Genomic DNA, 26,420 nt, shown 5'->3' with positions numbered 1-26,420 from the left:
GTAGTTGTGGCTCACGGGCCTAGTTGCTCCGCGGCATGTGGGATCCTCCCAGACCAGGGCTCGAACCCGTGTCCCCTGCATTAGCAGGCAGATTCTCAACCACTGCGCCACCAGGGAAGCCCATTCAATACTATTTTATTTTGTTGTTCAACTTGCTTCAGCTTTGGCCATTAAGAGATCTTTCAGTTGGTCCCTGTGTCCATTTGACATATTCCCATCATTCTGTGTGTTTTGCTTTTTATTTTTTTAGCACTTGGTTACTTTCTGGCAGCACATCATTCTCCAGGCTCATACTGTATATTCTCTTTTCCAGTTTTAGAATCAGGGAGTTTAGAATCCAAGGAGCCCTGGTTCCTTTTATTAGAGAATTTTACTAGAGATGAAGATCTGGGCACTAGGTTTGGCTCCTTGATACTAAGTGCCCTTGCTTCTAGGCCCTTAAGCAGACAAAACAAAGAAATGTATGTTCCATATATATACACATAACTATAAATGTTTCTGTATGCAATGATCTGTTATCTATATTAAGCTAAACATAAGTTGGAACTGGTATCTCCAACTCTAATCCATTACCACATGGATGCTTCTTCCCCTTGCTCATCGACAAACTCCCACTCCAACAATGAGAAATCTGGCTCTCCTCAGTATTCACGTAGAGCAGTATTTTAAGCCCTACCCCATGGGAAACAACTTTATGAACTAGACTGCAGTTCTTATATACACTGTGTACAATTCCTCTGACTTTAGTCTTAGACTCATTTCCAAAGTTACCTAAGTCAGCAACTCTCTCCCCACTCCCTTCACTGCAAAAGAGATTACATTGTTACACTCTACATTCCATCCCGGTATTCCCCCTACCTTATAAATGATTTTTTTAAACATCTGTATTAATAAAATTCACTCTTTTTCTGAAAAGTCTGGTGGGCTTTGACAAACACATACTGTCATGTACGCACAACTACGGTATCACAGAGAAAAGTTTCACTACCTTAAAAAATGCCTGTGCTTCACATCCATTCAACCCTCCCACTTCGCCTTGGCAAACACCAAATTTTCTTTAATCACCACTACAGTTTTGTCTTTTACAGAGAGTCATATAATTGGAATCGCACAGCATATAGCGTTTTCATAATGGTATCTTTCATTTTAACAAAATATGTTTAAGATGGATCCGTGTCTTTTAGTGGTTGAATAGCTCATTTCTATTCATCTCTAAACGATATTTCATTGTTTGGATGTACCATGTATTGTCATCCATTTACCTAACGATGGACATCTTGGCCACCATTTTTGGCAGTTAGGAATAAAGCTGCATAGGCATTCACATGCAGGGTTTTGGTTGGACAAAACTTCTAAATCAGTTGTGTAAATACCTAGGATAACTGGATCATATGGTAAAACTATGTTTAGCTTTGTACAAACCTGCCAAACTGTCTTCCAAAGTGGCAATACCATTTTGCATTCTGACCAGCAATGAATGAGAGCTTCTGCTGCTTCGCATTCTTGCCAGGAAATTGGTACTGTCAGGTTTTTAGATTTCAGCTACTCTAACAGGCATATAGTGGTATCTCCTTGTTGTATTAATTTTCAATACCTGAGCGATAAATGATTAAAGACTTTTCAATAAATAATAATTCTTCACAGTAAATTTTTCTGTTTGAATTACTGGTGAGAATTTGTCTCCTGATTAAAATCTCCATACTTGCATTATCCAATATCATGGCCTCTAGCCTCACATAGCTAACTGAGCATTTGAAATATGGCTACTTAAAACTTACATGAGCAATGTTTTGACTATCCACAAGGTTGTGAAGATTTAGTATGAAAAACAGCATATAAAATATCTCATTCTGGGCTTCCCTGGTGGCGCCGATGCAGGGGACACGGGTTCATGCCCCGGTCCGGGAAGATCCCACATGCTGCGGAGCAGCTGGGCCTGTGAGCCATGGCTGCTGGGCCTGCGCGTCCAGAGCCTGTGCTCCACAACGGGAGAGGCCACAACAGTGAGAGGCCCGCGTACCGCAAAAAAAAAAAACAAAAAAACACTCATTCATATATTGATTACATGATGAAATTATAATATTTTAGGTATACTAGGTTAAATAAATTATATTATTAAAGTTAATTTCACCCACTTCTTATAACCTACTAGAAAATATTAAATTACAGATGTAGCTCAAGTCACATCTGTTAGACAATGCCATTCTATTCTAATACTATAACCACAGTAATCCTTATATTACAAATTTACTCCAACACTTATTTTCTTCTTTATTTGACCTCTAATCTCCAATGACTCTCATAACCATCAAGTTAAAGTTCAAAGTCCTCAGCACAGCAAGTAATGCTATCAATTATTACCTGTTCGGTCATCTACCACACCAGATCCCTATTTATAGGCTACTATCTTCCCATACTGACCAATTTAAAATTGCTTGAAATTATCATTATTTCATGCATTCATCCTGTTTAGCTGATAGATCCCGGCTCCTCCTAACAAGTCCTGTTTCTGTGCTTACTCTTTGGAAAAATAGGTGTCTTCCCTATGGCAGGTATGTGCATGAGCACTTGTGTGTGCATATGAAGAGGGGAGGGGGGAATGTTATTTTTCTTTATTGAGTAACTCATTCCCATGCGTTACAAAAGGTGATTAAAGTTACACAATGAAAACTTGCCCACTCTTACCCTCAAGCCTTAGGAAAGAAGATTGGTTCTTTCAACCAAAATTATTCATTCCTATATGTCATTCCAGAGACATTTAAACATATTTTTAAAATACACATGAATGAAATCAAAGAAGACGTAGATAAAGAGAAACCCATCCCATGTTCATGGGGTGGAAGACTTAATATCATTAAGATGTTAATACTACCTAAAGTGATCTTTCTACAGATTCATTGCAGTCTCTATCAAAATGCATATGACCATTTCTGCAGAAACAGAAAAATCCATTCTGTAATTCATAGGGAATCTCAAAGGACTCCAAGTAGCCAAAATAATCTTGAAAAAAGAACAACATTGGAGGACTCACACTTCCTGATTGCAAATCTTACTACAAAGCTAGAGTAATCAAAACAGTGTGGTACTGGCATAAAGATACACAGACCAATGAAACAGAATAGAAAGCCCAGAAATAAACCCTCACATGTATGATTAAATAATTTTTTTTTTTTTGAGGTACACGGGCCTCTCACTGTTGCGGGCTCTCCCATTGCGGAGCACAGGCCCCGGACGCACAGGCTCAGTGGCCATGGCTCACGGGCCCAGCCGCTCTGTGGCATGTGGGATCTTCCCGGACCGGGGCACGAACCTCTGTCCCCTGCATTGGCAGGCGGACTCTCAACCATCGCACCACCAGGGAAGCCCTGATTAAATAATTTTTGACAAGGGGACCAAGATCATTCAATGGGGCAAGAGTAAAAATGAAACCCACAGAATGAAAGTATTTGTAAATCATATATCTGATAAGATATTAATACCCAGAATACATAGAGAACTAAAACACAACAACAAAACAACCTGATTCAAAAATGGGCAAAGAGGACTTCCCTGGTGGTGCAGCGGTTAAGAATCTGCCTGCCAACGCAGGGGACATGGGTTCGATCCCTGGCCTGGGAAGATCCCACATGCCACGGGGCAACTAAGCCTGTGTGCCACATCTACTGAGACCATGCACCACAACTAATGAATCTCATGCACCCTAGAGCTCACACGCTGCAACTACTGAAGCCCGCGTGCCTACAGCCCATACTCTGCAACAGGAGAAACCACCGCAATGAGAAGCTCACACACCACAACAGAGAGTAGCTCCCGCTCACCGCAACTAGAGAAAGCCCACACACAGCAACGAAGACCCAACGCAGCCAAAAATAAATAAACTTTTTTTAAAAAATGGGCAAAGGACTTGAATAGACATTTCTACCAAGAAGATATGCAAATGGCCAATAAGCATGTGAAAGAATGCTAAATATCTAATAATTAGGAGAAATGCAAATCAAAACTATGAGATGCCATCTCACACCTATTAGGATGACTACTATCAAAAAAAAGAGTAAAGTCTAGGCAAGCTTGTGGAGAAACTGGAACTCTTATGCACTGTTGATAGGAATGTAAATGGTACAGCTGTTGTATAAAACAGTAGGGTAGTTCCTCAAAAATTAAAAATAGAATTAACCATATGACCACCAATAACACACCTAGATATGCACCCAAAAGAATTGAAAGCAGGATCTCAAAGGTATTTGTACACCCTTATTCACAGCAACACTGTTCACAATAGCTAAAACTTGGTAGCAACCCAAGTGTGCACTGGTGGATGAATGGATAAGCAAATGTGGAATATAGATACAATGGAATATCATTTAGCCTTAAAAAGGAAGGAAATTCTGACAAATGCGGCAATGTGAATGGATCTCAAGAACATTATGCTAAGTGAAATAAGCTAGTCACAAAAAGACAAATACTGTATGATTCCACGTACATAAAGTACGTAGTCAAAATCATAAGGGACAGAAACTAGAACGGTGATTGCCAGGGGCTGTGGGGAGTGGCGAATGAGTAGTTACTGTTTAATGTGTGTACAGTTTCAGTGTTAAAAGATGAAGAAAGTTATGGAGATGGGTGGTGGTGAGGACTGCATATGAATATATTTAATGCCACTGAACTGTACACTTAAAAACGTAACTTGGTAAATCACACGTGTATTTCACCGAATTAAAAAAATTTTTTGAAAAAAATGCATATATATTTCCATGTATCTATTATATTTTATGTTATGTATGCACAGTTATGCACCATTCTATTTTCACTATCACCATATTTTATACTTAATCTATAGCGAAGACCTACAGAATGTCTTGACTTTTCCGAAGGCTGCAGTGTTCCATTACATAGATATACATTAACGTATTTAGCCATTAACCTATTGATGAACATTTATTTTGTTTTGGATCATTTACTATTACAAATAATGCTGCAACAAATAAGCTTGTGCACATGTAGGAATGTTTGCATGTGTCATAGACACATACATCATTACACGTATTTAGTACATATATAGCAGGAACTAAACTCCATGAATAAAGAAAAAATAAACCATAATTCTCAAACCTGGGAGCCTATTAGCACTGGTTATAAAGGGTGAATAAGAAGGTAAAAAAATCCACTTGATCATATCTAGGGCCTATCTGTATTTTATCCCATTATCCAAGAATGATTTTTCCTATTACAGACCTATACAGTAATATACAGTAAAGATGCCGAAAGGTAAACCAAAAAGCTGATGTTCAGAAAAACTGTGCCCAATAAAAAGAGTAAGGAAGAGGAAAGGTCACAGTATAACAGGATATATGCAATCTTTAGCTTACACCCAAGGGGCACAACTTTTCAGTCCTGATAATAATAATTCTCTCAGAACACAGGTATACTTATTCCATCAAATAAAATAACACATTTGTATAGAGATTGGGGGCAGTGCTGTAAGGGGGATTTGAAAACTAAGAACTGTGACAGTTATTTCAAAGGGTAAAAATATATACATTACTCTTTAGTTACTTGTGACTTTCCAGGCTCCCTTCGCTACACTTTTTGTGCTACAAACATCAGGACACCTGTAGATGTAGTCTCCTTCCTGGACAAAGGAACCATGGTGCTCTCAAATGAAAGAAATGCTTGTTGGACCAGTTTTGAGTTTGTGCCACCTTAAGAACTGAGTCATAGTGACCGGTGTGAAATACTAACTCATTTGTGGTTTTGATTTGCATTTCTGTAACAATTAGTGATGTTGAACATCTTTTCATGTGCCTGTTGGCCATCTGTATGTCTTCTTTGGAAAAATATCTATTCAAGTCTTCTGTCCATTTTTTTGATTGAGCTGTTTGTTTTTACAATATTGAGTTGTATGAGCTGTTTGTATATTTTGGGTATTAACCCCCTGTTGGTCGCATTATTCGCAAATATTTTCTCCTGTTCCTAGGTTGTCTTTTCATTTTGTTGATTGCTTCCTTCCCCGTGCAAAAGCTTTTAAGTTTGATTAGACCCCATTTGTTTATCTTTCCTTTTACTTCTTTTGCCTTGGGGGACTGATCTAAGAAAACATTGTTACAATTTATGTCTGAGAATGTCTTGCCTGTGTTCTCTTCTAGGAGATTTATGGTATCATGTCTTATATTTAGGTCTTTAAAACAGTTTTTAGTTTATTCTTGCACACAGTGTAAGAGTGTTCTAATTTCATTGATTTACATAGTTGTCCAGCTTTCCCAACACCACTTCTTGAAGAGGTGGTGGTTATTTTTTTTCCGTTGTATATTCTTGCCTCCTTTGTCATAGATTCCTCGACCATAAGCATGTGGATTTATTTTTGGGCTCTCTATTCTGTTCCATTGATCTATAATGCCAGTTTTTGTGCCAATACCACACTGTTTTGGTTACTGTAGCTTTGTAGTATAGTCTGAAGTCTGAAAGGGTTATGCCTCCAGCTTTGTTCTTTTTCCTCAGGACTGCTTTGGCGATTCTGGGCCTTTTGTGGTTCCATATAAATTTCAGGACTATTTGTTCTAGTTCTACGAAAATGTTATGGGCATTTTGATATGGATTACATTAAATCTGTAGATTGCTTTGGGTAGTATGGACATTTTAACAGTATTAATTCTTCCAATCTAAAAGCATGGATATCTTTCAATTTCTTTGAATCATCTTCAATTTCCTTCATCAATGTCTTATCATTTTCAGCATACAGGTCTTTCAACTCCTTAGTTAGTTTACTCCTAGGTATTTTTTGACGCAATTTTAAATGGGATTTTTTTTTACTTTCTCTTTCTGACATTTCATTCTTAGTGTAAAGAAATGCAACACAATACCTCACACCGGTCAAAATAGCTATCATCAAAAAGTCTAGAAATAATAAATGTTGGAGAGGGTCTAGAGAAAAGAGAACGCTCCTACACTGTTGATGGGAATGTAAATCAGTACAGCCACCATGGAAAACAGTATGGAGGTTCCTTAAGAAAATTAAAAATACAGCTACCATATGATCCAGCAATCCCACTCCTGGGTATATATCCAGAAAAAATGAAAACTCCAATTCGAAAAGATATGTGCACCCCAATAGCAGCACTATTTACAATAGCCAAGACATGCAAAAAACACAAGTATCCATCAACAGTCAGACTGGCTTAAAAAGATGTAGTATACATATACAATGGAATATTACTCAGCCATACAAAGAATGAAATATTGTCATTTGCAGCAACATGGATGGACCCAGAGAATATTAAATTTAGTGAAATAAGTCAGACAAAGACAAATATTATATGATATCACTTCTATGTGGAATCTAAAAAATAATACAAATGCATCAATATACAAAACAGAAACAGACTCACAGACATAGAAAACAAACATGGTTACCAAAGGGGAAAGGGGGAGGGGAAGGGATAAATTAGGAGCATGGAATTAACAGATACAAACTACTAAAACAGATAAACAACAAGGATTTACTGAACAGCACAAGGAACTATATTTAATATTTTATAATAACCTATAATGGAAAATAATCTGAAATATATAATCTGAATCACTTTGCTGTACACCTGAAGCTAACACAACAGTGTAGATCAACTATGAGCCAATTTAAATAAATTAATAGCAAAAACCAAAAAAAATAAACAGAAAAACTGAGCCTTTGTCTTAATTGGTAGGTTACTAATGCCTTAGTAACCTAGCCAGTAACCCAGTTCCTCTGGAGCTAGAGTTCTGTCCATTATCAGTTTGTCTCAGGGAAAACTAACTCTAGCCCAGATGTAGCTCAGCGCAGGTCTTTGCATGCTCACTCATCCTAGAGATATAGTCTCCCTGGTAGAATATGATCAGCTTACTCCATCTACCCCAACTACCACCTGCCTAGGAAATCTTTCTTCCACTAACAGAAAGTGGATGTCTTCCCTAATATGTGCCTCAACCTAGGGTGCATGTCTAGCTTCTAATGTCTTATCTTATGGAGTCTCATTTATTCCACCTTTAAGAATTCATGCTTAACAGCCCAAGTGACAATATGTGTTATTACTGTCAAATATGCATAACCTTAATCTAATTATTAACAAACAAAATCAAACTGATTCAGTCTACAGAATGTAAGATATTAGGAAACAATTTTTTCACTCATTCAACACACCTTTTCTTTTATTTCTACATTCATCATACAGTTACTATGTACCAAAAATATTAAAAAGTTGATCCTTCTATATAGTACCACACATACCTTTCAAAGAACTCATAGTGTTTAAGATAGATGTTATTTTTCAACATCCTAATACAATTTTGTCAATGGGTTTTGTCAACACTCATGCTTCAAATCCCGTAAACCACAGTGTAAGTGAGATATCTATGGTCCATAGCGTTGTAATAAAGAAACTAGGGTTCAGGTATTCATTGGTGCAGCTAATTCAAGGGACATAGTGGGGGGAAAGAAAAAAAGACACGAACAAGTATCTGCAGGGAAAAAAAAAAAAACAAACTACCTGAAACAAACCCTGCCTCAACATATCAAGTTACGAATTTTATGGAAAATACGCTCAGAGTTTCAAAAAGCTATACAACCTTCACTTTGTGAAAATGATACAATTTAATGTCAGAGTTTAGAACAATCTTTAGGACAAATGCTTTACTACAACTATATACTACTTAATTTAAATGTGTATCTATACTTCTGGAAAACTTTTTAAAGTAAAAATTGGCATAGCTCTACAGGAAGATTATCCAAAATTACTCTATCCCAAAAGCTCTATATAGGATAAGCTGCAGTCTAAATGTGCAATAACTTTTCTACAAACTTTAAGATATACCAACATTTTTTTAATCCTTTGTGCCTTACCTGAATTTATTCATAAGCTATGAATGTAAAGTAACCTCTATCCTTTCACAAATAAGGTACATCAAATATTTGGGCTAGTTTAATGTAAAATCTTTAGAAACATACAATCAAAACAGAAACACAGATAACTACAGTGAACTAAATTACATTAAAAAAAGACTTTTCGGGCTTCCCTGGTGGCGCAGTGGTTGAGAGTCTGCCTGCCGATGCAGGGGACACGGGTTCATGCACCGGTCCGGGAAGATCCCACATGCCGCGGAGTGGCCGGGCCTGTGAGCCATGGCCGCTGAGCCTGCACGTCCGGAGCCTGTGCTCCGCAACGGGAGAGGCCACAACAGTGAGAGGCCCGCGTACCGCAAAAAAAAAAAAAAAGACGTTTCATGGAAATTTGGTTTAAGATAAGTGTTGGAAGGGTTCTATGAAAGGAAAAATAACTTCCCGTGACTGGTAACCATGGAAAGTTTCACAAAAGAGATGAATTGCAAGTTGGGACTTAGTGAATTAAGTAAGATTAGTAAAATTAGTAAGATGAGCATAAATAGAATTTAGGAAACAAGGATTCCAGAAAGGAAAAAACACCATGAGCTAAAGTATAGTAGAAGTGGAAAAGCACAAGCCACATACAGAAGGACAAAATAGATGTATCTGACTGAATAAAAGGTTATGAGTTAGGAAACACAATTAAAAAAAGAAGAACATGCCCCAAAACAAAAAGGTGCTTCTTGCTATTTGAACAAGTTTAAAAAACAGGGTCAACCTGGCAGTATTAAAAAGGATAGGATGGAAAAAGGAAAAGACTAAAAAGCAGGAAGATAATAATACAGACTCCTATAAAATGAGGCCTAAAGAAAGGAACTTGGGAAATGTAAAAGGGACTGATGTACAAGACACTGTGAAATAAAAATTCATGAGATTCGGAATCTCATTACATATAGGAGAGAGGGAAAGGGACTTGGGATGAGGAAATTAAATAGTGACTCACATTTTAATTCTAGATTCCTGGAAAAATTATGGTATCTTTTAGCAAAATTAAGAAGTCAGAACTAAACTCTAGTTAAATGAAAAATTTTCAAAATAAAACAACAAGCTAATTTGACAGAGAAGAGGAGCTACAAGTCCAACTGATAAATACATTTCCAAAAGGGATCATAAAAGTATGTAGGTTTAAGCCACAAAAATTATTTTAAGCAGAGATTTCTGTTTCTTAGAAAAATGAAAAAGTGGTATGGAAAATGACCAACAGACAATTTGGAAACACAAATGACCAATATTTCAGAACATACTGATGAAATGTTACAGTACTTAAAAATTAGAAAATATTTAACAATCAGGATACTCAATTCAACTTACTATAAAACAGGTAATGCCATATATTTTGCTGCATAAAAGGCAACCCAATAATACACATCAAAAACTTTCAAAACATATGGCATATCTTTTGAGTAATCAATTCTACTTTTAAGAATTTAGGATAAAAAGTATCTATGGCTCTAGAGCAAAATTTATTTTTGAGATATAAGTTTATATCAGCATGGTTTAAATCAGTGAAGAATTTTTAACATAAATGTTCAACAATGGGGACTATTTAAATAAATAATTTCACACAGAATACTATGTAGCCATTAAAATTATGTAAAATAGGGGCTTCCCTGGTGGCGCAGTGGTTGAGAGTCCACCTGCCGATGCAGGGGACACGGGTTCATGCCCCGGTCTGGGAAGATCCCCACATGCCGTGGAGCGGCTGGGCACGTGAGCCATGGCCAATGAGCCTGCACGTCCGGAGCCTGTGCTCCGCAACGGGAGAGGCCACAACAGTGAGAGGCCTGCGTACCGCAAAAAAAAAAAAAAATTATGTAAAATATATAAATGATATCATGAAATTCATGATTATAAACAAAAGTACCAAGTAATTTAGAATATCCAATTTTTATAAATAAATTCACCTGTTAACCTCTCCTTCTGATAGTCATTGTTAATATTTTGTTGTGTATCCCTTGCTCCATCTTCTATGTGTATGAATACACAGACACAAAAGTAAAAATTGTATCTCTTTTTATTTACCCTTCCTACTCAGCCTATGTAAATATGAAAGTTAAACAGTGCTAAGAATGTGCTGGTTCTCACTTAAATAGAATAAAGAGAACAAAACCCTTAATAAAACATTAAACGAGAGACTAAAGATGGGTTAGCTTACAGATGTGCTGATTTGCATGGCAACTAAATGCAACATGAAATCCTGGACTGGATCCTAAACCAAGGGGAAAAAAATTTTTTTCTTTTGCTTAGGGCATTATTAGGACATCAGGCAAAATCTGAATGAAGTATATGTACATAAGGTCAGTATTATATCAATATCATTTTCCTGATTTTCAAACATGTACTGTCGTGTAGAATATCTTGGATTTTATGAAAATGCATACCAAAGCATTAAGAGTAAAGTGGCTTCATGTCTGCAACTTTCAAAAATAATAATTGGTATCAAATATAAATTTTTATATATAAATATATATTTACATTTATGTGTCTGTGTATACATAGAAAAAATATGATAAAGCAAATGTAGTAACATGCTAACATTTGGACAATCTGCATGAAGAATCTGTATAGGAATTCTTTGCAGAATTCTGGAAATTCTTCTGTGTCTGAAATTATTTCAAAATAAAAAGAATTTTACACACTTGAGGGTAAAAAGAGTGATGATTTAACAAAATTAAACACCATTCATTCATTCAATAAACGCTTACTGAAAGTCGAACACTACTATACAGCAGTAAACAAACCAGATAAAAATCCCTGCCTTCATGCAGCTTACCTTCTAGTAGGGGGAGACAAACAAAAAGCAAATAAGTAAAGGGTATACTACGTTAAATGGCAATAAGTACTATCGAGAAAGGGGAAAACACACACACACACACACACACACACACACACACACACACACACACACACACGGAAGAAGGGGACAGTAAGTCCCTTTGGGTAGGAGGGAAGATACGCAATTCTAGATACCATCCATAGGGAGGACCCAGTGAGAAGATGACACAGGGCCCTGAGACAAGGAGCACACCTCATAAGTTTCAGCAAAGGCACATGATGGTGGCTGAATCCAGTGTTGTAGTAAAAAATGACTGACGCAATTTGCAAATCAATTAGACAGGATGTGTTGATAGTCTAGATATAGGCTGAGAAAGAAAGACTCAAAGATGACTACAAGATTTATAGCTGAGCAGCCAGAAGCATGAAGCTGCCATTATGGAAAAGGGGTGAGCAGGGGACAGGAAGCTTGAAAGTTTGGGTTTTTTTAACATCCTGGGCCCATTAAATATCTAAATGAAGATTCTCAATGGGCACTGAATATGAGTCTGGAGTCCAGGGGTAAAGTCCAAGCTGGAGACAAAATCTGGGTGACATAAGCTTAGAGATGGTGTTTAAAGTCATGAGATTGGACATCACCAAGGGAGTACTGTGTAGACAGAGAAATAATGTCCATTATTTGCTAATACAGTCACAGGGGTAGAATAAACATGATACTATATAGTGTTTGTTTAGAGATCAATAATCATTTGGATAAAGAGCCACAATAATAACAAATATGAATTAGGACATCTGCAAAATAAGAGTGGTTTAATAAGAAACAAACGTCTCTGAAGTAACAGTATACTGAAAAGAAATACCAAAGATGAGATGTCTCCTAAGAATTTAGAAATAAAGAAAATAATACTGTCCAAAACAGAGGTCCTTATATTATTTGTTTTCATTTGACTGAGTAAATTAATAAAACCAGGGATCCATGAAGTCCTCTTAACAAGTATGAACAGTATTAAAATAGCTAAACAAAGAGTGTATCAGTCAAAACTTAGAATTGTTCAAAATGAAGCCAGTCGATAGAAAATGTCTAAGCAATCTTTAGAACAGGTACTGTGGAATAACTCAAATATGATCATTCTGACAATTATACATCTCAATTTTAATAGCTTGGAATTTTGGCATTCTTGAGGAAAAGAATTTGGGAGGTAGGTGATGAACTGAAATCCTAGCTTTGCTACTTATGCAATGTTGTGACCTTATGCAAAATACCACTTTCTATTTTTGTTTTCTACTTTGTAAACTGCATATAAGACCTATTTCCTAGTATTGGTGTGAAGATTAAATGACATAAAAAGCTTCAGCTCAGTACAAACCCCAGAGCAGAAACTCAGGAAGTTCTGTTGTTTCCAAGATCAAGAAACAGGTCTGAGTCAGGTGGAAGTATAGCTAGACATGTGAACTAATGAGTGTGAAAATACGGACTAAAGTCTAATACAAGTCTCTAGAATGCTACTATCCTATGCAGGCTGACATTTTTTCAATTGTATAAACATGGGATGAACATGTACTATTTACCTGCTAGATTATGTAGTAGCAATTTCACTAAAAATAAAATCTAATTTCTAACCACAAAAGAGCTAGCATTTGGATACACAGACTCCTTTTCATCAGGAAAGCAAAATATTACAAGGATACAGCTGTAGACAAGTCAAAATTAAATAGGTTATAAAAAATAATACAATAGCCTGCTGAAGGGATGATAAATTCTCTTTAAGGGAAAAAAAAGGTTTTCTTCAAGAAGACAGCACTTAATCTTAATCTTCAAGTAAAGAATTTTAATTGGAGGGGAACAAATTCAAGTAAGCAATCATGTAGGCAGTTTATTCTACAACCTTCAAGCAACTTTAGTCTTATTTCAAATTTGGTACCTATAAACTATGAATCCTAGAGAAAGCAATGCAACTCACCTATAGTCTTAGAAAAATCACATACTAGAAAGGGGAACTAAAATAGTCTTTTTCACTTTTCCCAAAATGTTTTTTAAGGGACAATGTACCACCAAATACTTCTAAATATTAAGAAGGATTATAAAGAGTGACTATAATATATGTCTTTTCCTCCACTATTTTTCTCCCTTTAAATAAAGGTGGAGGATAAAAGCAAGTGTAGAGAAAACTGTAGAAGTCATCCTTCTATCCGTTTTTATGTTGTTGTTAGATTGTCCTGGAAAAGTAAAAGTTACGGAGTTTCACTGAAGCTAATTAAAAACTGTGGCAAACAGATAAATACTAATAGAACAGCAATAACATAAAAAAAAATTTTAAGTCACTACAAAGGACATACATATATAAGAACTGGTTAAATAACATAACCATCAATTGCAATAAATAGATCATGATTCAAACTACAAACTGTATTTTTTAAAAGATAATATTTATGAAATGATTATAAACTTTAAATGTGTTTATCAGTGATGATACTAAAATACTGTTATCTTGCATTATGATAATGATATTGGGGTGATGTTTAAAAAAGAGAGAGAGAAAGCAAGCCCTTATCTTTTAGAGATATATTCTGAAATATTTAAAGATAGAATTATGTCTAGAATGACCTTCAAAATAACATGGGAAAGAAAGACTGGCCATGACTTGGTAACTGCTAGGTAAGAGTTATATGGAGGGTTTATTATACTATCATGCCTCCTAGAGAAGGAGGCTAAAATTTTCCATAATAAATTTTATAAAATAAAATTTTAAAACTATAAATAGCAAATCCCATCATAAAGGTGAGTGTAAAACAGTACAAGCCTTAACCCAATGACACATTGATACTACTGTCTCTGACAGTTTATAACACCTTCAATTAAATGACGACTTGTATATTCAGATTACATAAAGATATACCTCAAAGTAAGGATACCTAGAGCTTTTCTAAATTTCTCAATCATGTATAAATGAGAATATATTCTGAGACTGGACCCAAATACTACCAAAATGCATACTTAGGAGCTCACAGGAAATCTGAGTTGCATCTAAAAATAAAAGGCAAAGAAATCATAACTAACTACACCTCATTCCATGTTGATTATCTTCTCAATGCCTTCACATGGACCACCATTTATTTACAAGAGAAGCATGGAAAGCAAAAAAGATACTATAATTAATTTCCTTTTTCTAACCACTACTAAGCCAATTTATGAAGCAAAGTTTCCAAGAATTTCTGATGTGTCAGTGAGATTTGAAAAAGTGTTAACAATACTAGAATTAACAAATAGCTCATATCAAGCCCCTTTACTTGGTAACCATTAAAGGAACAAAGAAGACAAGTATATACATACTGGAGGCCGGCCAGGTCGACCCCTTTTTCTTTTTCCTTTGACCTCTGTTTCTTCAAGTTCGCTGCCAGCATCAGAATGGGCAGTAGTTTCATTAGTTGAATCCCTAGAAAATATGATATATTATTTTAGTGAACAAATTAATAATACATACCTATTTATAATACAATGCAGCTCTGTTCCACTGGTTTCCTTACCTCCTGCTATATGTACACATATGTCTGATTAGAAGTAGTTTATACTTCCACTTTCAGAAAAAATCTTTAGCAAATTGAAAATGTTACCCTCCCTGCTAATATCACATAACACTGAATAAAATGATTCCCCAAATAGAGAAATACAGACAAGGAAATGACTGGAAACAGCAGCTGCTATACAACATATAAATGCAAAATAACAATTGCAAAAGACTAATTCTTCAATATAAAAAAGACAAAAGCTTGGGAGAAATTTTATTCATTTTATAAAATAATAAAAGTGTGCTGGTCAATGTTTAACAACTGGCTCTTCAAAAAATATATGCATAAATTATTAGAAATGTTAACAATATAAAGGATGCATAGCATGCAACTTACAAAGAATAATAAAATGCACAATATTCTTTATTGTAAATTCTATCCAGCTAATTGATTCATATAAAATGATTTTGATAATTTTGCCAAACTCTTGTATCCCTAGCTAACCTATGGTTGCAACTGATGAACAAATAGGGTTTTGACATGAAAGACAGTTGATATCTTTGTTCACTTTAATGAATAGAATGCAAATGAAATGACAAAGACATCTGTGGGAACTTCACTGTTCACTGTCAGGAGCAACTTTTTTACTGAACGGAATACATAATAGTTCTCGAACACTAGAAGGATACGTCCTCAATTTTTTGTGGTATCATAATGTAATGACTATAGACTTGATACACCTTTAAGTTTAATCTGTTATTAACAATTTCTCCATCACTTTATTGAGTCCACAAACAACAAAACAATAAACTGAGCCCTGTGTAGTGTTTGCTGATTTTCATAATGTGAATGCTCCCCCCACAGCCAAATTCAAACTACCAAAGTGACATCACCTAATACAATGCTGAGAAGTAATTAACAGTAGCAGTACACTACTAAGAAGTATTTCCACCATACATACAATAATAGGTGTAAATAAAAACCTCAAGAACACAGAAAATATTAGGATGTAAAATAATTAGGAAATGATGAGTTTTGAGTATTTATTACTTTTGTTTTTAACATGATTTAATTAATTTTAAGTTTGTATAATTTAACTTTTTATAATGGCTATGTTATATTGAACGAGGTCACAAAATTCCTGGAAATTTAATATTCAGCTCTCCAGGCCAGTACAGGCTGGCCTCAGCATGGCACTAAAAAGGTATATATAGTATTAACAAAAACATCCTCACTGAGTTCTACATTACTAACTTACAAGGGACCTGCATAAAACTGCAAATAGCAGGAAGGGTACAAAGCAAAGAGAAGGAAGGGTAAGCTCAACTCACAACTTACTGAAACTGCGCCACTGAAGGCTCTTAGTTCCATTCCCTCCTTGTGTTGATTCCTCAAAGCTCATTTCATTACTGTTTGCTCTTCTCCCTTTAAACTACCCTCTCTTGGAGAGCTCATCCACTCGATATGTAACTTTTATGCAAATGACTTCAGTATATTATCACAGACATAACTATCTGTAATTCAAGATTTTCAACTGCATGTGTAAAATGCTTCTTTGCATGCCACCTCAAATTCACCAAATAACACATATAAAATTAAGTCCAATTCTGACTATTTCTAGCTCTCTGCTCATGGCAATACCACTGGTTAACTGATTTAGTAAGTTAATGCCCAAGTGTGCTTTGTTATATAAATTTGTTAGTCTTACTCAAATTCCTATAATCACATCAGTCTTCCTTTTGTGCCATCAGTTAAAGTCCTCCTGAGTTGTCCTCTGTATACTAACTCTGTCTCTCATTCTTTTCATGATTATTACCATAATCACAACTTCATGAATTAATCACAACTTATCTCCCTGCTTCTACTATTCTCCTTGTCCAAGCCACTCTACACACTACTGTCACTAATATTCTCATATCATGTTCCTTCTCTGCTTGCAAATCTTCAAAGGTAATCTGGTATTTAAAACTATAAATAATATTGATCTAGTCGAAGGGTCAGCAAACATTTTCTTACAGGGCTATATAATAAATATTTTAGGCTTAGGGGTCTTAATGTCTCTGTATCTACTACTCAACTCTGGGACCATAGCATGAATGCAGCCATAGATAATATGTAAATGAATGGATGTTGCTGTGGTCCAATGTTATTTATAAAAACAGGTTTCTGAGGGCTTCCCTGGTGGCGCAGTGGTTGAGAGTCCGCCTGCCGATGCAGGGGACACAGGTTCGTGCCCCGGTCCGGGAAGAGCCCACAGCTGGGCCCGTGAGCCATGGCCACTGAGCCTCCGCATCCGGAGCCTGTGCTCCGCAACGGGAGAGGCCACAACAGTGAGAGGCCCGCGTACCACCAAAAAAAAAAAACAGGCTTCTGAGCCACTATCAGTAAGTTTTTCAATCACTGATCTAGTTGATCTTATTCATTTCTACTAAAGAACAATAAATCATTCTGCTTTTTCTCCTCACTACAGTCCAAATAGACTGTGCCGGTTTATATACATTATCTAGAATAAATATGCACAAAACCTTGTAAGAAAACATACTGCTGTCCCAATTTTACAGATGAGGAAACAAAAGATCTGGAAACCTGATCATCTTGTCCATATTTACACAACTAGCAAGTGGCAGGGTCCACTTAGATCTCAAGGTAAATGTGAATTCTCTATCTCCAGAGCAGTATACTAGAATGCAAATAATACATTTTGTATTTCTCTTACATGGACAGAATACACTAGTGCTTTTGATGCTTATTGAAATCTCCAGGCAACTACAAAAGCAGGTTGGTTCCATCATATAATATGTGATCCATCAGTGAAATTAATTTAACCTTGAGCAATATAGTTTACTGACAAAAGAAAAGTACAATTGTTTTCTAATTCCGCAAACTTCAGCCAGCTTAGAAGGTGACAGCTATTACCAACAGATAACTAACATACTCCAATTAGTATATATATGTACATTTATTTGTTTATTAGAATCTCATACATAAATTTTTGTTTTTTAATTTCAAGCAAGAGAAGATATAAGAATACAAGGAAGAGTATCACTTCACCATACCCTAACTCTGAACCTCAATCTGCAGAACAAGATTATTTACAGTTTCATCAATACTCTGTCATAAATATTTATGTTCTGGTATATATATACATAGATACCAAACAATATATTTTAATTTTTAAAATTTAAATTAATAGGAATTTTCCATACAAATACATAGGATTCCTGAATGGTACTCCATAATACGTTCCCTATATATGAGCACTTAGATTGTCTCTACTTTTACGCTATTACAAACAGAGCTGTAACAACTGTCCTTGCACATTAATTCTTATTACACATCAACAAATATCTCTCTAGAATAGACAGAATGCTGGATCAAGGAGTATGCAAATTCAAACGTCAACCAACTGCTCTACAAAAAGCACATTTATAAGACTATCAGACATAAATGAAGAGAATGGAAGAATCAGATTGAACCTTATAAATGATTTTTTTTGCTCCCTAAAACTCTCTAGATTCTGTCTTCCTCTCTCCATTTCCTCTGTAATCATTTTAGTTCAAGTTGTTATCATCCCTGGCCTGGACACTGCAACACCTTTCACCTAATAGGACTCCTTGCTTCTTCTGCTGCCACTTCCAATATAATCACTATACTGTACTAACAGTGATTTTCATAGTATATATCTTATTATGTATATCCCATGCTTAAAACCCTACAATGGTTTCCTTCTGCTTCTAGGGGATAAAAACCTCAAAATTCTTAATATAAGACCTAGCAGGTCCCTGTATGATACAGCCCTACCCTACTTGCAATCCTTATTTCACACCACTCTCCATCCTCAATCCTGAAAAAAGAAAAATAACAGCTTTATTTCAGTCCCTCAAACATACCATGATTCCTCCTACCTCAGGGTCTTTGCACATGCCATTCCTTAAGTCTGGAATTAATACCCTGATCCCTTCTTCTTCCCCCAAATTCCCTCCACTTCAGGTTTAAGAATCATGTCTCTTCCTTAGAAAAGCAGACTAAATCAAGGCATGTGTTAAAATTCTAATAAAATCCTCTAGCTTACCTTCATAGCACCAAGGGCAGTTTAAATCTATACATTTGTGATTATTTGATTAATATCTATCTATATAAGCTTCATGGCAACAAGGACTGAGTCTTTTCCACTTGCTCTTTCTCCCCAGAGCTTACCACAGTTCCTTGTACTACAACATTTGGTGGAATATATAATATGTGGTAATTGACAATATTTGATGATGCTTAATATTGGGCTGGCCAAAAAGTTCATTCGGGTTTTTCCAACGATGTAATGGAAAAACGTGAACGAACTTTTTGGCCAACCCAACAGTAAACACGCTAAGGTAACAAATTCATTTGTCATTATAATGACTAAGCAAGCCAAGAAATAATAAGGTTATTCACTAGAGTGACCTTTCTAGTGTCTCAATTAGAAAAATCACTACTGAACTGAACATTAACAATCACGGGATCAAAAGATTTGTCTGTTTTCGAAGAGACTTTAGAAATTAATTTCCAATATGTTATCTTCACTTTACAAATGACAGAAACTGAAGTTTAACAATACGAAGAGACATATCATGTTTCCTTTCCTCTACAATGTAGACATGGTATAGTTAGATGGATAGATGAAGATAATATCCTCAGAAAATTGTTTTATGTGCTCAATAAATGCTTCTTAGATCTCAACTTGACCAAGAGTACATCTCCAGCTGACAGATTAAAAGCAAATTTCATTTACCCATCTTGCAGATCACTACTATCCATTATCGTATTAAAAGTTCACATTTTTATGAAAAATAGTTATCCACAAAACATGTTAAATACTATCATGCCCATGCAATCACTTGTTAAATATATTTAAATACAACCTATGTTTCATATTTAATCAAAGAGATATTTTACAAAGGGTGTGTCTAATACCCAGCAGTGTGCTAGGAGCTGGCCATACAAAAATAAAGCACAGGGCTTCCCTGGTGGCGCAGTGGTTGACAGTCCGCCTGCCGATGCAGGGGACACGGGTTCGTGCCCCGGTCCGGGAAGATCCCACATGCCGTGGAGCAGCTGGGCCCGTGAGCCATGGCCGCTGAGCCTGCACGTCCAGAGCCTGTGCTCTGCAACGCAAGAGGCCACAACAGTGAGAGGCCCACGTACCGCAAAAAAAAAAGAAAGAAAGAAAGAAAAAAAATAATAAAGCACAAAGGCACAAAGTTCAGACAAAAACAATAAGAAAGTGTTATAAAACATTATGTTAAGTATGATGCTATTAAAAAAAGGGTAGAGTATGACAGGAGCACAGGAGGGAACCTACCCAACTTTGAGGAGTCAAAGGAGCTTTGCTGGAGGCGTACTTTAGCCAAGACCCACAGGACTACCAAGATGGCCAGGTAAGGAAAGATACACATAGGCATTGCAGGCAGAATTAAGAAAAACAAAAATACAAAGAACAAATACTATATGGAGACCTCTAAACTTGATATGTTCAAGTTAAGGCTAATAAAGAGGCTTGAAGTTAAGTAAATAGAAAGGGCTTGTATCTCCTATATTTGGACAAACAAAGGAGGGTAGGTATTGATGGGTTTTTAGCACGTAATTTGGATAACTTTCTGTCTTAGAGCTCCAGAGGAAAAACAGTAGGCCAGGAGACCACTGGAAGGTGACTACAGTCTCTTGGAGAAGACACATATAAATGATCTTGGACTATAATAACATATAAATAATTACATATACTGTTGGTCACTTTCATTATATCTAAAGCACTGCTATCATATAGGATCACAGTATGCAGAGTCTTAATTTGTAGCTTAATGACACCTATAAAAAGAAAAGTATCTGCCATTACCCTGATCACATCTCCCAGAGAATTCATAATAAGATCAAATTCTAGATCTGTCCTACAACCCTAACAAAATCTAATAATGAGATGCCACCAGAAATGCCAAGGACTCACCAATCACAATCTCAATCTCAGGGAAAAGAAGTTCTGGCATGGGGATGAGAGGGTTAGACACACAGTGTGTTATAAGATAGAGGTCTACAAACTTTCTCTGTAAATAGCCAAACAAAATATTTATGCTCTGCAGATTAATTCATTCTCTATTACAACTTATAGTCATAAATAGTCTGCAAAGGAATCAGTGTGACTCTATTCCAATTACACTTTATTTACAAAAACAGTCAGCATGCCAGATTGGCCCATGTTCATAGTTTGCTGACTCCTAATATAAGACAGTGTAACATGTTTTTTGTTCAGTAACACAGAACATGCTGACATTATGATGCAAGGGCTATAGATGGATATAGTAATTACACCCTCTGATAGTTCTTTTACTTCAAACATATTACCCAACTATTAGAGAACATATTTGACGTGTCTTATTAATGAGAGCATTTTGATACAGAAAAGTGTTACACGCATTTAAAAAAAATAAAAAGAAAGCTATAATACTTACTGTAACACTGGTAACTCTGAAGTAATCATTGCTGTGAAGATCTTTCCACAATGGAGCAAAGAATCAAGTGCTGTACAACTCAAAACTTTCAAAATAACCTCAAAGGTAATCCTGTTAATTAAAATAAAAAGAAAGAAAGGAAGAAAGAAATTATTTTTTCCAGATTTACTGAGGTACAGTTGACAAATTAAAACTGTTACTTACAACAGGATAATTTGAAATATGGATACATTATGAAGGGCTTCCCCCATTGAGTTAATTAACAAATCCACCACCTCACATATTTACTTTTCCTTTTTTTTTGGTCCCAACATTCAGTAAGTTCTACTCTCTTAGCAAATTTCAATTATACAAAACAGTGTTATCAACTATAGTCACTATATTATACATTAGATCCTCAGACAGTATTCATTTATAACAAAGTTTGTACCCTTTCACCAGCCTCTCCCTATTTCCCCTACCACTTGGCCCCTGGCAACCACTTTTCTACAAATTCCCCACCCCCGCTTCAAGATTCCACATATAAGTGATTCCACACACATACACACAACAAGTTTTCTTCACTCATACGTCCATGGACACATAAGGTTGTTTCCATATTTTGGTTATGGTGAATAATGGTGGTATGAGCATGGGAGTACATCTATCTCTTTGGGATAATGATTTCATTTCTTTTGGATATATACCCAGAAGTGGGATTGCTGTGTAATATGGTAGTTTTTAATTATCTGAGGAACCTCCATACTGTTTTCCAGAGGCTTTACCAGTTTACATTTGCACGAACAGTGAAGGGGTTCCGTTCTGCCCACATCCTCAACCAGAATATATCTCATCTTTTTGATAAAAGCCATCCTAACAGAGGTGTGAAGTGATACATCATGGCTCTGATTTTCATTTCCCTGAAGACTAGTGATGTTGAATACCTTTCCATGTAGCTTTTGGTCATTTATACACCTTCTTCAGAAAAATGTCTATTCAGGTCTTTTGAAAATTACTTTAGAATAAAATGAATATGCCAGAATACACAGACTACAATCAACCAGTACTACCAACAAGCACACTCCTTAGTATTTACCCAAATGAATTGAAAATTTATGTCTACATAAAAGCCTGCACAAAGATGTTTACAGCGGTTTTATTCAAAATTGCCAAAACAGGAAAGAAAGGTGTCCTTTAAGAGGTGAATGGATAAATAAACTGCGGTACATGCAGACAACGGAGTACTATTTAACACTTAAAAGTAATGAGCTATCAAGCCAGGAAAAGACACAGAGAAAGCTCAAATGCATATTACTAACCGAAAGAAGCCAATCTGAAACCACTACATACTATATGATTTGAACAATATGGCATTCTGGAAAAGGCAAAACTATGGAGACAGTAAAAATATCAGTGACTGCCAGAAGTTATGGGGTAGGAGAGATGACTAAGTGGGCACAGAAGATTTTTAGGGCAGAGAAGATATTTTGTATTATACAAGAATGGTGGGTACATCTAACTGTACATTTATCAAAACCCATAGAATATATAACACAAAGAGTGAACCCTAATGTAAATTACAGACACTGGGTGATAATGATATGTCAACATAGGTTCATTGATTGTAACAGACATACCACTGTAATGTGGGATGTTAACAGTGGGAGAGGCTATATGTATGTGGGAACAGGGGTTATAGGGGGAATCTCTCTACCTTCTGTTCAATTCTACTATGAACATAAAACTTCTCTAAAAAATAAAGTTTATTAAAAAAAAAAAAGTAGCAGAGGAAGTGGGACAAAAGAGCATCCAAGACAGGCCATGGCACAATACCTAATAGAATAACATAGGTATAACTAGAATTCCAGAAGAAGAGAGAAAGATCAAAGCAAAATAAATATTTGAAGAGAGAGCACAGGAGAACTTTCCAAAAATAATTTAAGACATTAAAACACAGATGGAAGACCAAGGAATTCCCAAGAAGAATACTCTAAAATATAATATTGCTAAAAATGAAAGAAAATTCAAAAGGAAGCTAAAAAAACATAATTCCTCACACACAGAAAAACAAAACATTTTATCAGACTTTTTGGTAGAAACTATGTAAGGTGAAAGACAATGGAATAAAACTGATGAGTGGAGAGGAAAAAACCATGAACACTGAATTATCAATCTTTCAAAAATGAAAAAAAGAAATGATGTCATGGAAAATGGAGGAGTAAGAAACCCCAAGAATTAGGCCCTCCAATGAAGCAACTCTTAGCTTGCCAAAAAAAAAAATGACAAGACATTTTTTATGGACATCTGTAATCTAATAAAAACGTATAACAAAGAGAGAAGTGCCTAACAGTCTATCTTATTTGATGAGAGAGCACAATAGTATTTTTGCTTACCTGTATGCCATCTCCCCTCCCCCAACTCTATGGTGCCCACAAGGACAGCAGACAGAGTTACTAGTACGGCTTGATGGTGTCAAAGAGAACACCATGGACCCGTTCTCAAAACCTGTGGCAGAGTGTTTTGAAGGGCTTCCCTTTTTTTTGAAAGAGTATCATCTTTCAAAAAGATTTAAAGACAGACAATAAAAGTAGTTGCCAGGGGCAAGACAATGGATTACATAAATATCAGACAATCTAAAAAGCCTCAAAATAAAAAGGCAGAGGAGTAAGATATTTGAAGAATAAGTACTTCAAAGGGATATCGCACATTCTAGGAAATGTAGACTGCTACATGAATGCCCAGGGCTGGATGAATTCTTAGAGAAGACCTGAGGGGCACAGGCTTGCAACTCTAGCTGATCTTTGCTCTCTGTGCAAGCACAAGGTGAATACTAAGGCAAAGCTGTAGGTAGCCTGCCTAACCTCTGAAGAAGTACCTCAGCTAACAGACAATCTGCAAAAAAACAAGAAATTACATTTTTCCAACTCCCGTTAACTAAGGAAATCTGGAAGATCACTGCTAAACACCCAGACAACAAAATTTCAGTAACCACACATGACAAGGAATACAGTCCTTGAAAAACAGTTTAGAAAAAAGTAAATAAAGAAATGACTGCAGCCCTTGAAAAGACAACAACAGTAAAGCCTGAGGAGGAGAGGAGAATCTAGTATTACAAAACTGTAATATTCAAAATGTTCAGTTTTTAAAAAACAAAAGGCATACAAAGAAATGTGAAAATATGACCCATTAACAACAACAACAAAAAAGAATTTCACACAAATCATCTCCATGTAAGCCCAGATACTGAAGTCTGACTTCCAGAGAAAACAGACTTCCAAAAGTATATCAACAGAAAGAGGTAGAAAGAATATCTGAAGACACAATGGCAAAAAACTTACCAATTTAAAGTTAAATACAGAAATCTACACACTCAAGAAGTAAATGACCTCCAAGTAGGAGAAACTCAGAAGTGAGTCACACACAGAGATACAGAGAATAAGCTAGTGGTTACCAGTGGGCAGGGGTGGGGTTTGGGTCAGTAATATAGAGGTGGGGGAGTGGGAGGTACAAACTATTGGTGTAAGATAGGCTCAAGGATGTATCATACAACATGAGGAATATAGCTAACATTTTGTAATACTGTAAATGGAAGGTAATCTTTAAATTTTTTAAAAAAAATTTAAAGAGTCATACAGATAAAACTACAGTTTACCCTTGAACAACACCAGGGTTAGGGGCACTGACTCCCTGCACAGTCAAAAATCCGTATATAACTTTATAGTCAGCCCTCCGTATTCATGGTTCCACATCAGTGCTCAACTAACCACAGACTGTGTAGTATTTTAGTTTTTGTTGCAAAACACCTGTGTAAGAGTGGAAAGGTGCAGTTCAAACCTGTGTGATTCAAAAGTCAACTGTATAGTTAAACTGTAAAAGCCAGAGATGAAAGAATCTTGAAGGAAGAACAAAAACAATCCGCCTCATCATATACAAGTAATCCACAGAATCCACAGTAAGACTAACAGCCAATTTCTCATTAAATATCATGAAAGCCAGAAGACAGTAGGATGACATATCTAAAATGCTGAAAAAAAACTGTCAAATAAGAATTCTATACCCAGCAGACTATCACTCAAAAATGGCAGAGAAATTAAAACATTCCTAGAAAAATAAAAACTGAGGAAGTTTGTTGCTAGACCTGCCCTGCCCTACGAGAAACACTAAAGGAACTCCTTCATGCAGAAATAAAGAATAAACAGAACTTGAAGCCACATTAAAAAAGGAGAACATTGGAAAAATTAACTACACAGGTAAATACAGAAGCCAGTATTATTTTATTTTTGGTTTGTAATTCCTGTATTTGTTTCCTTTATGATTTAAAAGAAAAGTAATAAAATAGTATTTATATACCTATGTTAATGAATACACAATGTATAAAGATATAGTTTAATTTTTAATTGAAATATAGTTGATTTACAATATTGTGTTTGTTTCAGGTGTACAGCAAAGTGATTGAGTTATACCATTTTTTCAGATTATTTTCCATTATATGTTATTATAAGATATTGTAGCTTTGTAGTATAGTCTGAAGTCTGGAAGGGTTATGCTTTGTTCTTTTTCCTCAGGATTGCTTTGGCAATTCTGCGTCTTTTGCAGTTCCATATAAATTTTAGGACTATTTTTTATAGCTCTATGAAAAATGTCATGGATATTTTGATATGAATTGAGTAAAATCTGTAGATTTCTTTGTCCAAAATGTATGGACATTTTAACAATATTAATTCTTCCAATCCAAGAGTATGGGACATCTTTCCATTTCTTTGAATCAAAAGATG

At 35.7% G+C, this 26,420-nt stretch overlaps 1 protein-coding gene across 2 annotated transcripts in view; it reads right to left on the bottom strand.

The window, feature by feature from the left end:
• Positions 1 to 26,420, bottom strand: part of STAG1 (STAG1 cohesin complex component) — a 459,794-nt gene that overhangs the window by 302,755 nt on the left and 130,619 nt on the right. For both annotated transcript variants that reach the window (XM_007457539.1, XM_007457540.1), the window contains exons 2-3: positions 21,667 to 21,777; positions 15,015 to 15,117 (exon numbers count right to left, since the gene is read on the bottom strand). In XM_007457539.1, coding sequence (XP_007457601.1) covers positions 15,015 to 15,117; positions 21,667 to 21,695 — 132 coding nt within the window. In that variant the 5' untranslated portion in view covers positions 21,696 to 21,777. The remainder of the gene's footprint in view (positions 1 to 15,014; positions 15,118 to 21,666; positions 21,778 to 26,420) is intronic.

This window comes from Lipotes vexillifer, unplaced genomic scaffold (genome assembly GCF_000442215.2).
Source record: "Lipotes vexillifer unplaced genomic scaffold, Lipotes_vexillifer_v1.1 scaffold86, whole genome shotgun sequence".
Lineage (NCBI taxonomy): Eukaryota > Metazoa > Chordata > Mammalia > Artiodactyla > Lipotidae > Lipotes > Lipotes vexillifer.
This window is presented reverse-complemented; position numbering and strand designations above follow the sequence as displayed.